This window comes from Lynx canadensis, chromosome A2, assembly GCF_007474595.2.
Source record: "Lynx canadensis isolate LIC74 chromosome A2, mLynCan4.pri.v2, whole genome shotgun sequence".
Lineage (NCBI taxonomy): Eukaryota > Metazoa > Chordata > Mammalia > Carnivora > Felidae > Lynx > Lynx canadensis.
In genome coordinates this window covers 163,950,063-163,963,838 of record NC_044304.2, presented here as the reverse complement: position 1 = coordinate 163,963,838, position 13,776 = coordinate 163,950,063, and the positions used below count along the sequence as shown (strand labels likewise).

Genomic DNA, 13,776 nt, shown 5'->3' with positions numbered 1-13,776 from the left:
GGGCAGAGAGAGAGAGGGTGGGAGAGAATCCCAAGCAGGCTCCACACTGTCAGTACAGAGCCTGATGGGGGGGGCTTGAACTCACAAACCATGAGATCATGACTTGAGCTGAAACCAGGAGTTGGATGCTTAACCGACTGAGCCACCCAGGCACCCCAAAGTCCTTTGTCTTTGATCCAGGGCTGTATCTTCTGCTAGCATCTATGAAACAGTAACAGACCAACTTAGTAGCTTGTGTAAAATCCCAGGCTTAGAAGCTATCTTCATATGATCATTGTAATGCTTCAGTTAGTTAACACATGTTAATCACTTACACCATCGCCTAGGATATGGTAAGCATTTATTGAACATTAACTGTCAAGATATTTCTTTAAGTATTCTTTTTGTATTATCTGCATTGAATTTTTACGCCAAATAAAGACTCAGAAGATTAAGATTGCTGTACACAACTATTATATGGTGAAGATGTATCTTTAACTTGTTGGTTTTTAGTTTCTTGTATTAATTGCAAACAATTAATAACCATTAAGAACACACTTTTAGGGGCCCCTGGGTGGCTCAGTCAGTTAAGCTTTCGACTCTTGGTTTTGGCTCAGGTCGTGATTTCATGGCTGTGTGGGTTCGAGCCCTGCATTGGGCTCTACGCTGGCAGCCTGGAGCCTGCTTGGGATTCTCTCTCTCCTCCTCTCTCTGTTCCTCCCGTACTTGTGCTGTCTCAGTCTCTCTCAAAATAAGTAAATAAACTTAAAAAAAAAAACAACACACTTTAAAAAAATCATATAGAAAACTAAATGACATACTTTTAACAACTAAATAAAATATCCAGAGAGCAGATAACTTTTAACAATTACTGTTTTAATTAATGTCACTGTGTTCTTTGGTTCTTGATAATTGTTGGACTCTTATTCTTAATCCTTTTGTGTTTGCATTAAAAAAATCACATTAAAATGATAACAATAATGCATATTTGTGAAAATTTATAGAATTATGGATAAGTATAAAGAGACTAAGTTAGCTGTAAAAGTGTTAACTCCAAGAGAAAACCAGTATTTTACATTTTTGTGTATTTATTTTTGGTTGCTTATGTTTTAAATCTTTACCTGGCTCTATGACGGTAGTGACTATCTTCATATTATTGATCAGTGTCAGTATTTTAAGTATTTTCGCGAATAAAGATGGGATGACTGTTATATAGTGCTGATTCTTCCGCTTTACAACACATTTTGGATGTAGGGGATACACTAGGTTCAGTGAGATACAAACACAGCGGAAAATACAACTGTCAGAATGCAGGCTTATTTTGACCACTGCTGTTCAAAAGACGGAAAGGGTGTGATTACACATTTTCTTAGCAGTGTTTTGTTCTGTAGTCTTAGTATAAGGGAAGCATGAATGGGATCACCATTTTGTGGAGGTAAAGGAGGTTAGGAGAGAGAAATAATTTTTTTCTCTATTTAATGTTTGACTAAAGCGTAGAAGAAGGCCTATTATTTGGGTAACAGGTAGAAAATAGATGCTGGTGTTTGCTAACGTAATTAGTAAATACTAGTCCATGTAAAATACTGTGTGTATTTTTCTCTGTGTTTTTTGTGATTCTTTATGTATCTGTAGACAATGAGATTTGTCTGTTTCCTTCATATTGCATCATATATAATTAATCAAACAGTTACTGGACATCATCCAGATTTTGCTCCGAATGGTTTGTAAAACAGATACGATGCCTGTTTTTGTAGAGCACATGGTCTAGTGGAGTGCCATTGACCCCAGGCTCTTTTCCAAATATAGTTTTTAAATAAATAAAGTAAAATATTTAAGGTTGTATAGATAAATGATTAGATTGAAATTTTATGAAAAGTGTAAAAGCCAAATTTGTAACTGTATAACATGTTTTTAAAAGATTTACACTTAAATTGTAACTTCTATTTAATAATTACTGTAATTTTCAAGTAATGATGAGGGTAAATGATAAATCTGCAAACACTGAATGTGGTAAGAAGTACCTGCTTTCTGTTGGTGACAGGGCCACAGGTACCGCTGTGTCACTCTGGTCGAGCATATATTCATAACGAAATGAGTTTTTAGAATTCTAAATTTCAGTGATTAGTAAAATAAAAATGAATTTTCCGTCCCAACATCCTAGAACCCTAGATTAAATACAGTTTAAAAATTCATTCAAAGAGGGTGCTTTGAAAGAATGTGCTATGTATTGTTAAGGGAGGCCATAAGTAGACTCTGGAACTTTAATTTTTTTTTTTTTTTTAAGACTCTGGAATATTTTTGACATCTTATAGTCTGTTATGCGGTTATGGTGGTGAGTTTACTGAATATAGTTTTAGGGTATATACAAAGAATTATTTAACCTTTGAAGGAAATAATTTCCTAATTGTCCAAAATAAAAACATATTATTCCTACGACTTGGTTGTGAGGTAAATGCTATCTTGCTAATTTTATTCAGCAGTGCTTGAAAAACAAAGAGAAAAACCGTATTTTCAGGTTTCGTTTCATATTCTTCATATTCCACGAAGGAATCTTCAAATGATTCCTTCCGTAACATGGTGCTAGTAAAATATTAACCTTTCTCCTTAAATTAATCTATCCAGGAAACTCCGTACTCGGGGAGAGACTGTGCTGGGCAGTGGGTGTAGCAAGATGCCCTGCCCCATGGAGTCCCCACAAGCCTCATTTTACACCCCAGTTCTGCTCCCCATTAGATGTGTTGTCTCAGGCTGGTTTCACTGTCCGACTTTAGTTTCCTTATCTTTTAAATGAGGATAATATATCAGCTATTACTATTCTTTTTTAGAAGAGAAGAATTAAGTGAGAGAACTATTAGGCATACCTCTATTTGTCCTTTCAATTTTATTTATTTTTATTTTTTATTTTTAAATTTTTATATATTTTGAGAGAGAGAGATGGATAGAATCCCACGCAGGCTTTGTGCTGCCCGATGCGGGGCTCAAACCAATGAACCGTGAGATCGTGACCTGAGCCGAAATCTAGTGAACTCAACTGACTGAGCCCCCCGGGCGCCCCTGTCCTTTCAGTTTTTGCTGGGCTTTGAATGCCTTTTTGAAGCCTTCTAAGCTGTACTCCCCCCTTTTCCCTTGATTCTCGTTACACCTGTACATCCGTCCTGACAAGTATGCTGTCCTATTGTTATCTTCCACTAGCTACTGACTGACTAGATCCATCGAGGATGGGAACCCTGCCTCTATTTTTATACAGGCTGCCATTTGAGTAGAAGGTGTGGTACACAATAGTTACTCCAAATTTTGTTCGGTACAAATCATTATAAAGTCATGATTTATTGGGGCACCTGGGTGGGTCGGTCGCTTGAGCGCCTCACTCTTGGTTTGGTCTCAGGTCATGATCCCAGGGTTGTGGGATCAAGCCCAATGTCAAGCTCTGCTCTGAGCATGGAGACTGCTTGAGATTCTGCCTCTCTCTGTCCGCCCCTCTCTCCCACACTATTTTGCTCTCACTCTCTCTAAAATAAATTAAAAAAAATTAAAATAATGATTTGTTACCTCCTAGCACAGAACCAGGAGCTGATAATATTCTCTTAATCCTTATCACTTCCCACAGTATAATTTAATAATGTTTGATATCTTAGTGGGTAATACCCAACTAGATGGGAAAGTAAATAGATAGAATGTAGTGTGTGAATGTAGATAATCAGAATAGCAACCACATACCTACATTTGCCATATACTTAAGGCGTTGGGCTGAATGTTTTACACGTATTGTCTTTTCTAACCCTAAAGACAATTTTATACCAGGTGGTGTTAGCTATCTTTTAAATGATTAACAAACTGAAATTGAGCCGAGCTGACTTGCCAAGGTCACATTGCTTGGAAATGCAGATTCTGGACCATTTGACTCCAAGCCTTTGATTTTAACTAATACAGCAGACTAAAACAGCCTTTTGCTGTTCATTCACAAAAGCAACCATTTGGGGTTAAGTAAGAGTCATGGGAGGAATGGCATTGTGTAAGGGCAGGAGTTAGATCTAATTTGCCATTGTAACCCCATAGATTTACACAGCTCTTAGGCAATGCCGTTAAATGAGACCCACAGGCTGTACATGTTCTCTTAGGAACTTCCTCACACGTGATTAGGTTCTTCAGTGTAGTTACCTCTGCACATGTGCCACCTAGTGGTTCAATAGGAAACACAGGTAAGGACCACGGATAAAATCCCCTCTCTGTCATCCCCGTGGTCACGGTGGACTTTTGTGGCTTTAAAGCATTTTCTGACCAAGCAGCGTTGCCTTTATTTTAGATCAAGTTCAAAATAAGGAGAAAGATACATGGAATATTTTATATCAAAGAAAAATAGAACACTGGAAGTTTTAAAATGTAAAAAGCACTCCCATTTCATGGTTTTGGGCTGTTAGCCGTTTGAACGAAAAGAATGCTCTGCAATGCAAAAACTGCAAGCTGGCAGAGTAGCCCAGCCTGAGCCTGGGCCGTTTTATGGTTTAGACACAGGCACAGGGTGGTGTTGTAGAGTGCATTTTTAGTAGTGAACTGTGGATACCAAGTACTGGCATCAGAACTATTCCGTCAGTTGTCACTGAGTTTATAGTCATTTCACCAGACCATCTCTGGTTAGATATTTAGATGGCATCATTTTCTTTTTCTTTTCTTTAAAAAAACATTTTTATTTATTTCTGAGAAACAGAGTGTGAGCTGGGGAGGGGCAGAGAGAGAGACAGACAGACAGACAGATGACAGACAGACAGAGACCAAGACTGAATCTGAAGCGGGCTCCAGCCTCGGAGCTGTCAGCATAGAGCCCGACGCGGGGCTCCAACTCACAGACTGCGGGATCGTGACCTAAGCTGAAGTCGGATGCTTACCCGACTGAGCCACCCAGGCGCCCCTGGATGACATCATTTTCAACCAGAGCAATCTGTTTCACATTCTGTTGTGAAACTCTGGCAATTTTTTTTGATTTTTTATTTTATCTATCTATCTATCTATCTATCTATCTATCTATCTATCTATCTATCTATCTATCTCACATCCAAGTTAGCATATAGTGCAATAATGATTTCAGGAGTAGATTCCAGTGATCCATCCCCTACGTATAACACCCAGTGCTCATTCCAACGAGTGTCTTCCTCAGTGCCCCTTGCCCGTTTAGCCACCCCCCACCCATAACCCCTCTAGCAACTCTCAGTTTGTTTTCTATATTTAAGAGTCTCTTATGTTTTTGTCCCCCTCCCTGTTTTTATATTATTTTTGCTTCCCTTCCCCTATTTCATCTGTTTTGTATCTTAAATTCCACATAGGAGTGAAGTCATATGATATTTGTCTTTCTCTAATTTCACTTAGCATAATCCCCTCCAGTTCCATTCGCATAGTTGCAAATGGCAAGATTTCATTCTTTTTGATGGAAACTTTGGCAACTTTTCGAAGACTCGGGCCAGGAGAAGAGAGAGACATAAATATTAGTTTAATTGTCCTGCCTTGACTTTGACAGATAGTAAGATCTAATTTACCCTGCTAAGTGAAGAGTTTTATGTGTCATTTCACATATTTAGGGATACTTTTTTCAGTTTCTATTTTGTGGTTGGGTCTGGCCCCCCAGATAGTGGTCATGAGATTCCTCTTTATTTCTCCTTATTCCTTTGAAGACAAATGACCAGAACAACAAAGCCCAAACCAAAAATCCATCAATCCCTACTGTGCCTTCAGCAGATCCAGGGTAGGATCCTGGGCCGACTCAGTGGCAGTAAGAGCTGGAAGCGGAAGGAGAATAGCATGAACTCCTGAAGCCTGCATTACTGTTCCTTCTTTGTGGGTCAGGCCCGTTCCAGATCCCACTTAAAGCAAACAAACCAAGCCAAACAAGAAGCACAAACTCCCTGTAGTCTGAGTCTGTTTTTTCCCCTCTGAAATGCAGGGAGCCTAGTTTCTAAGGACTGCGTACCTGAAGACCTGCGAACCTACCATTGACATTCGTGTTTAACCCTGCCACCTCCTTCTGGTCTAATTTGAGAACGAGAGGGAGACAGGGAGACAGACACACGTGGAGAGACAGTCTGCCTACTGGTTTCCTCTTAGTTATAAGCAAAAAGAGCTGCTAAACATGTTAAAAGTGTTGTGCATTTTCCTTGTGAAGGAGATGAAAATAAGGAAATAGTTGGGATCGTGCTACAGTTTGGAGAAAAATTTCGACGAGAGGCTGTAAGTGGTAGATAGCAGCACACACCGGAGAGCAGACAGGCTGCACCCCGTCGGATGGAGTTCAGTTTGGGGGTGGAGGCTGAACAGAGTGGGCCCTGAGGAGAAAAATGCTGCCAGGAGATGTAATGGCGCATGACCCTGGCCCGTGTGGCTCATGATTCGTGACCTTTTGAGGTACTCTTATTCTCCTTATCTTGACTCTTACCCTTGCCGAGGAAGGGGGATGGTACAAAAAGAGCATGTCCACATGTGCTCAGGGCATCTCTGGGTGGAAAGGAAATGCTTCCTCAAAGGCATTTTAAATATGGTCATTTTATAGTGCTTTGAATATAATAGAGGGAATCCATGTGTCTGGTAGAATCATATTACTTCCTCTTTTCGGTCATAAAAGCAGCAGAGGACAGGCAACACAAAATAACTTTTGGATCTTTCCAGATGCTTCCCCTAGGGCTTTAGGCTCTGGAGGCACCAATCTGCTTTCCAACGTATTGCGGATCACAGATCTACCAAATACGGCATAAAAAGGGTCAGGTGATTTCCAGACTCCAGTATCACTTCTCATTGCCTGATCACCAACCCACATTTGAAGTGTTTGCTTTGGCAGTTCCCCACTCCTTCTACTGGCTTCTGTGTTAATTGGGGCTTGGGTTAAAATGCTATAACAGAGGCCTCAAACGTGTGCTCAGGGCATCTCAGTGGTGTAAATAAAACATTAATTTTTCTTTCATGTAGAATTTCTGAAAGTGAGAGGTTCAGGCTGATGGGTCCTCTTTGCTCCCTGTGGTTGTTTCTGGACCCACGTTCCTTTCATCGTGTTTCTCTGCCCTTCACGAGAATGTTGTTCTCATCTGCAACATTGCATCTGGGTTGCTGATGTGTCTGTGTTCCTGTTTCCCCACAGGAAAGAGGGAGCATCATTTAGTCCAGGGCAAATCCCTTCCTGTTAGGGGACATAGAGGATGCATGGGGACTTTTGGTCATCCTCTGCTGGTGAGAACTTGCCGTGATTAGCTACCAAGAAGGTTGAGAAATAAAGTCAGTAGCTAAGAAGTTAGTGCCATACTGCAATTTGCATGTAAAAGGGAGTATGGGTTTTATCCTCTGTCCATGCCTGCTGCACCGGTGAAGTTCTTTACATTACATATTCTGGATTTGAATACCTATCGGTGTATACAAATCACATGTATTTTCTTTTAATCTCTGATGTCCTTTTTCATTTTGTTCATGGTGTCTTTTGTCATAAAGAAATTTAATATGTTAGTAAAGTTTGCAAATCTTTTTATCATCCTTTGCTATAAATATATTTTATATTTGTAGATTTGATTCTAGGCACTCTGTGTCAGTTTTGTGGCTGGGGGTAGATCAGATAGGCAATCTGATTGATAGGCCCACAAGCGGGTTTACGAAAGAATGCTATTTTATTTTTATTTTTACTTATTTTAAAGATTTTATTTTTAAGTAATTTAATTGAGCCCAGTGTAGGACTCGAACTCACAACCCTGAGATCAAGAGTTGCACGCTCCACCGACTAAGCCAGCCAGACCCTCCAGAACAATGCTGTTTTAAATAGGAGAACCCAGACTGCCTGGTCGATGCTTTATTTCATCATTCATTTTATGATTTGACAAGGCTTACGATTATTTGTAGTTTTTGTAACTGAACAATTAATAGTTCTCAAAATTAATTGTCAAAATACTTACCTCAAATTCGTTATGAATTTAGAAGATTTTTAAAATTTTTTTTTTTTCAACGTTTATTTATTTTTGGGACAGCGAGAGACAGAGCATGAACGGGGGAGGGGCAGAGTGAGAGGGAGACACAGAATCGGAAACAGGCTCCAGGCTCTGAGCCATCAGCCCAGAGCCCGACGCGGGGCTCGAACTCACGGACCGCGAGATCGTGACCTGGCTGAAGTCGGACGCTTAACCGACTGCGCCACCCAGGCGCCCCTGAATTTAGAAGATTTTGATAGTCACAGAGGAAAGTCAGACTGAAGAGATACGAGATCAGACGTGGTGTGGAATTTAGTGTTGAAGCTGCTAGAAATGTCTAGAGTGCAGTTAGAGTAAGGTCTGCAACTCAGGGGAGGGGCCAGGGCCACAGATGGCAGTTGAAGACCATGAAGTCCGGAGGAGACTGAAAACCTGGATAACAATTAAGTTCTTCAAGAAGAGAGAGCACATAAAAGACATCCCGGGGGCTGTTTCCACATTTAGAGGTCTGAAAGAAAACAGCTGAAGAGACAGATACTAGGTCATTTAATTTTCCTTCGCCACCTCGTGAGATATATGGTCGTGTTGTCGGTCTGCAGACTTCGAGAGGGGGCTCCATGAATTGTACAGATGGGAGCTGGTAGAGCTGGAACTCGAGAGCCAGTCTTTATGCCTCTGAAGCCTGGAGTAATCGTTACACCTCCCGCTTAGAAAAGGGGAAGGAACATTTCCCTGAGGAGGAGGCTGTCCTTAGTGCCAGATGAGTTTCCACAGAGTTTGAAGGTTTGCGGGTAGCCCCTGGACTGTTAGTTCTGTTGCTGGCAGTGGCGGTGGAGAGAACAGCACTGCGGTGGGAGGCTGTCCGTTAGAGAAGGTGCAGGCCCTCCAAAGTCCCATTTCATGAATTTTACTGGGAAGAGAAAGCAAAGACGGAGAAGAGAAGCTTGAAGGACTGTAAGTGCGTTTTGTTTGTTTCTTTTGTTTGGAGTCGTGGTGGGGAAAGGTCTCAGTAAATTTCGAGTTAGAAAAGAAGGACCGACTGGAGCGTGGAGTTGCGTCTGGAGCGCAGGTGGAAGGGCAGTACCTGTGAATGTCCAGTGATGCAGTCTAAGAGAGGGGGTGGGTCACTTTTATTCAGAGAGAAGCATGATACTAGAGGCCGTGGTGTTTGGTCGGTTGCCTCCTGATATGATAGAGTATGTGTGAGGTGTCTGGGGTTGGAGTCTTGAGGATAAATGAAAAAGGCAATGGAGTCCAGATGTGCTCTGAATTTCAATTATTTACTTTAATTTTTTTTTTTAACATTTTCATTTATTTTTGAGAGAGAGAGGGAGAGAGAGAAAGAGTGCAAGTGGAGGCAGGGCAGAGAAGGGAGACACAGAATCCGAAGCAGGTTCCGGGCTCTGAGCTGTCCGCACAGAGCCTGATGCAGGGCTCGCACCCACAGACCATGGGATCATGACCTGCGCCGAAGTTGGAAGTTGGATGCTTAACCAACTGAGCCACCCAGGCACTGTTTAAGCATTTACTTTTAGAATCTCTGATAATTAAGACTGTAATGTTTTTTTTAAATTAATGATTTTATTTGTAAAGAACCATTTTTTAAAATTTATTTTGAGAGAGAGAGCACGCGCACACTTGCATGCAAACGAGGGAGGGGCAGAGAGAGGGAAAGAGAGAATCCTAAGCAGACCCCATACTGTCAGCACAGAGCCCTATATGGGGCTTGATCTTGTGAGATCATGACCTGAGCTGAAATCAAGAGTCACATGCTTAACCGACTGAGCCACCGGGCACCCCCAACCTTTTAAGTGAGTTACATTGAAATGCATTTGTTCTATAGATGAACCACTATAATCCTAAAAATAAGGTTAACAGTTTTTACTAGATGACACTTGGCTGAGTCAGTTGGCACAAAGAACAGTGTGCCATGTTTTACATTGTTTTGATGATCATTTTGCAGTAGAGTGTAAATCTAAGCCATGCCATCAATTACTTACAGAAACTTTCCCTGTGTTAATGAAGTATTGCCGTTGCTCTTTCGTTCTTCTTTTGCGGTGTACGCTTTATAGATGAATTCGTCAAAGATTGTTTCGGTGCACGAGTGACTTTTTATATTCTCTTGTTTACAGCAGAAATCAAAGAACAGTCTGCAGAAGAGGATGCTGAAGCGGAAGTGGACATCAGCAAACGGCCAGTCCCAGTCCTCGAGCGCTCGGTGTCTGAGGACTCTGCGAGCTCCCTGGTCTCTGTTGGTGTAGAAGTCAAAATCAGGTCAGAGAAGGAAAGCAGCTGGCGTGGGCATTAGTGACAGGCGGGGAGTTGGCTAGAGAGAGAATTCAGAGTACAAGCTTGGTATGTAAATACGGATGGAATTTTTTTTTTTAGTACTTTTAGGTTTGTGACTGATGTCTCTGTGTGTGATTGGGGTAAAGCACGTCTGTGGGCTTAGGTGATCGTACAACAGAGCAGTAGACGGTCACGTGGCCCTCGTCTCCTCCGAGCAGGACACAGTATCCCCAGCTCGCTCTTCCTAGCTGAAGAAATAACGCCGAGCTTCTAGCGTAACGATTGATCTTTTTGATAGTTACCTGTAAACGTAAGTTTATACTCTCGTTCCTTCTCTTCATTCTTTCAAACCTGTCTGTGTACAATTCAGCTTTGATTCTTGGAGTTTTTTAGACCTCATGTGAAAGACGTGAATAAAAGCATGAAAGCATTTACCAGTTGACCACTGCCATCTTCTTGAGATGTTTTCACTCTTGCTTTGGGCACCCATGCCTCCTCACGTTTTGCTGGCTTCTGCGGACACTCCGCACCTCTATAGTTGGGGTCCTCGGCCTGTGAACTGCCATCTGTACTCATTGGCTGGGAATGGTCATTACCAGTGTGATGGCCAAGTCCTGTCTGCGTGCCAACGAACCCTTCTGTTTCCACGCTTATATTTCCAGGGCTCCCCTTTCTCTGAGGCGCAGACTTTCCTCTCCGTCGTTTGCTTGGCATCTCCACTTGGAAGTAGAGTAGACACCTCACCCATACGTGGCTTGTTCCCCATTTTGGGGGAGGCTTGACATTTTTCACAATAAAAGTGTAGGCTGAAAAACAAAGCAAACAGTCCCCGTGGCACTTTACACATTAATCCTGCTTTGTTTTTTCTTAGTAGCACTTGTTATTTCTCAACAGTTCATTTGATTGTGTGATTATCATATGAGCTCTCTGAAGGCAGTACTTTTTCTGTTGGATTGATAATTTTTTCCCATTGATCATGTATTATATTTTGTTTTTAATTTTTTTTTTTTACATTTTTATTTATTTTTGAGAGACAGAGAGAGCACACGTGGGGGAGGGGCAGAGAGAGGGAGACACAGAATCGGAAGCAGGCTCCGGGCTCTGAGCTGTCAGCACAGAGCCCGATGCGGGGCTTGAACCCACAAGCTGTGAGACCATGACCTGAGCCGGCGTCGGCCGCTTAACCGACTGAGCCACCCAGGCGCCCCTATATTTTGTTTTTAAGATCGTTTTCCTTAAGATTCAGACCTCATGTCTCTTTGCTGTACTGAATATATTTTTTTTTTAAAATTTTTTTTTTTTCAACGTTTATTTATTTTTGGGACAGAGAGAGACAGAGCATGAACGGGCGAGGGGCAGAGAGAGAGGGAGACACAGAATCGGAAACAGGCTCCAGGCTCCGAGCCATCAGCCCAGAGCCTGACGCGGGGCTCGAACTCACGGACCGCGAGATCGTGACCTGGCTGAAGTCGCACGCTTAACCGACTGCGCCACCCAGGCGCCCCCGTACTGAATATATTTTTGAAAAAATTCAAACTAAGCATTCCAGTTGGTTTCTTAGTCTTAATAGTATAAATGCTTTGTCATATTTTTATACCTCTTTGCATCTTTCATCTAGCATTCTCTTGCTTTAGTTAACAATTTTTTTTAACATTTATTTATTTTTGAGAGAGACAGAGCCCAAGTGGGGGAGGGGCAGAGAGAGAGAGGGAGACACAGAAGCAGGCTCCAGGCTCTAAGCTGTCACCATAGAGCCTGATGTGGGGCTCAGAAGCACGAACCGTGAGATCATGACTTGAGCCCACAGTCCGACACTTAACTGACTGAGTCACCCAGGTGCCCCTAGTTATTTTAGCCATACGCTTCCTATTCGTGTTTCCTTTGTCTTGGGCCCCCAACTTTCCCCCCCCCAGTTTTAAAAATTGAGGTTTAATTTATATACAATGAAATTCACCCATTTAGTGGGTTTTGACGGTTGTGCACCGGGGCATGACCACTACCACGACAAAATCCAGAACAGTCCATCTCACTGAAAAGTCCCTGATTCCTGTTTGGCTGTGGCAGCCGCTTACCTCCTTTAGGTCCTTGTAGTTTTGTGCCTTTGCAATAACATAGAAATGGACTTGTAGGGTATGTATTCTTTTGATTCTGGCCTTTTTAACTTCTTTTCCTGGCCTTTTTACTCACCTGTGCCGTTGTGTATGTCACCTGTACATTTATATATGTAGCTGTTTCCTTTTTATCGCTGAGCAGGATTCTGTCTTCCGGAGGCACCCACCACAGTTCGTCCACTTCCTGTTAGGGACTATTTGGGTCCAGTTTTTGGCAATTGTGAATACAGTTGGCATAAATGTTCACTCTTAGGTTTTGGTGTGAACGTAGGATTTTCATTTCACTTCTGTAAATACGTGGGAGAGGAGAAAGGTAAGTTTGTTTAAAGAGAATTTCACAGTGTGTTCCAGTGTGTGGCTCTACTGTTTTGTATCCTCCCGAGTGACGAGTGAGAGTTGCGGTGAGAGCGTGGATTGGCAGAACTTTTCTGTTCTGTTTCCGCTTTACTCTTCGGCAGACCCCACGCGCTCTGGTCTCCGGGTTGTGTGTTCTCGGGGATCCCGCCATCGTGCCGGGCCCGGGAGGCCCGTTGTGGTCCTCGTCCAGAACACAGCCCCGCTCCTCCTCCAGGGCCAGGCCTCCTTTCCCCGCCTTCTCTTCCTCCATGACCAGCTGGTCTTCGCGGCAGGTGCCTTCTTGCCGTCCCGCCCTCACCAGCCCGCCAGGGAAAATGAGCGAGAAAGACCTGGGTGGGTCTTTGTGCCTTCCCCATAGTGCTGCTGTTCTGCTTCGGGCCGAGACTGGCACATTCTCCGCACTCGTCGCCACGGCCCCAAGCATTGTGCGCGAGCGCCCAGAGAGGGGGGCGGAGAGACGCTTTGAGTGGGTTGCAGCTTGCCCGTGTCTCTGGGTCACAGGTGCTCTGTGTTCTCACACTGTCTCACGCTTGGACATCAGCAGTTTGTTAAAGGGTTTCAACTGAGTTCTTCTTAGGCTGCGTGTCTGACGTGAAATGGCCTCTTCTCCAGATTAAGCGAATGCTTGTGTCCCACCTCTCTTGGGAAGTGCCTTTCATTCAGTTGGAGGTGAATTGGTTGCCCGGTGACTTCTGTGATCTGATGTGTTTACGAAGAGTGAATTTTTAGATTGCCTGGTGAGATGATTCTTTGACTGTGGGAGCAGTGCTTTTTGCAGCTTTCTACACCCAAAGCAGAAGCCAGAAATTTCCTTTCTCACACCTTTAGAGTTAATAAATTACTCTGAGAGGTTTAGATGACTGCCTTACTTCTTCCATCTCTTGGCACCTAATTCTTTAGTGATTTGGGTACTTCTTTAAAGTTGGTTTATTTATTTATTTTTTTTGTTTTTTTAATGTTTATTTTTGAGAGAGAGAGAGAGACAGAGTGCAAGTGGGGGAGGTGCAGAGAGAGAGGGGGAGACAGAATCCGAAAAGCAGGCTCCAGGCTCTGAGCTGCCAGCAGAGAGCCCGACAGAGGGCTTGAACTCAAGAACTGTGAGCTCGTGACCT

The 13,776-nt window shown here is 42.8% G+C and overlaps 1 protein-coding gene across 6 annotated transcripts in view; it reads left to right on the top strand.

Annotated features, from left to right (window-relative positions):
* KMT2C (lysine methyltransferase 2C) overlaps window positions 1–13,776 on the top strand; it is a 286,865-nt gene that overhangs the window by 101,558 nt on the left and 171,531 nt on the right. For 4 of the 6 annotated variants that reach the window (XM_030308864.1, XM_030308862.1, XM_030308863.1 and 1 more), the window contains one exon: window positions 10,040–10,181. In XM_030308864.1, the coding sequence (XP_030164724.1) occupies window positions 10,040–10,181 (142 nt within the window). The remainder of the gene's footprint in view (window positions 1–10,039; window positions 10,182–13,776) is intronic. The other 2 variants (XM_030308867.1, XM_030308865.1) reach the window with 1 other exon arrangement.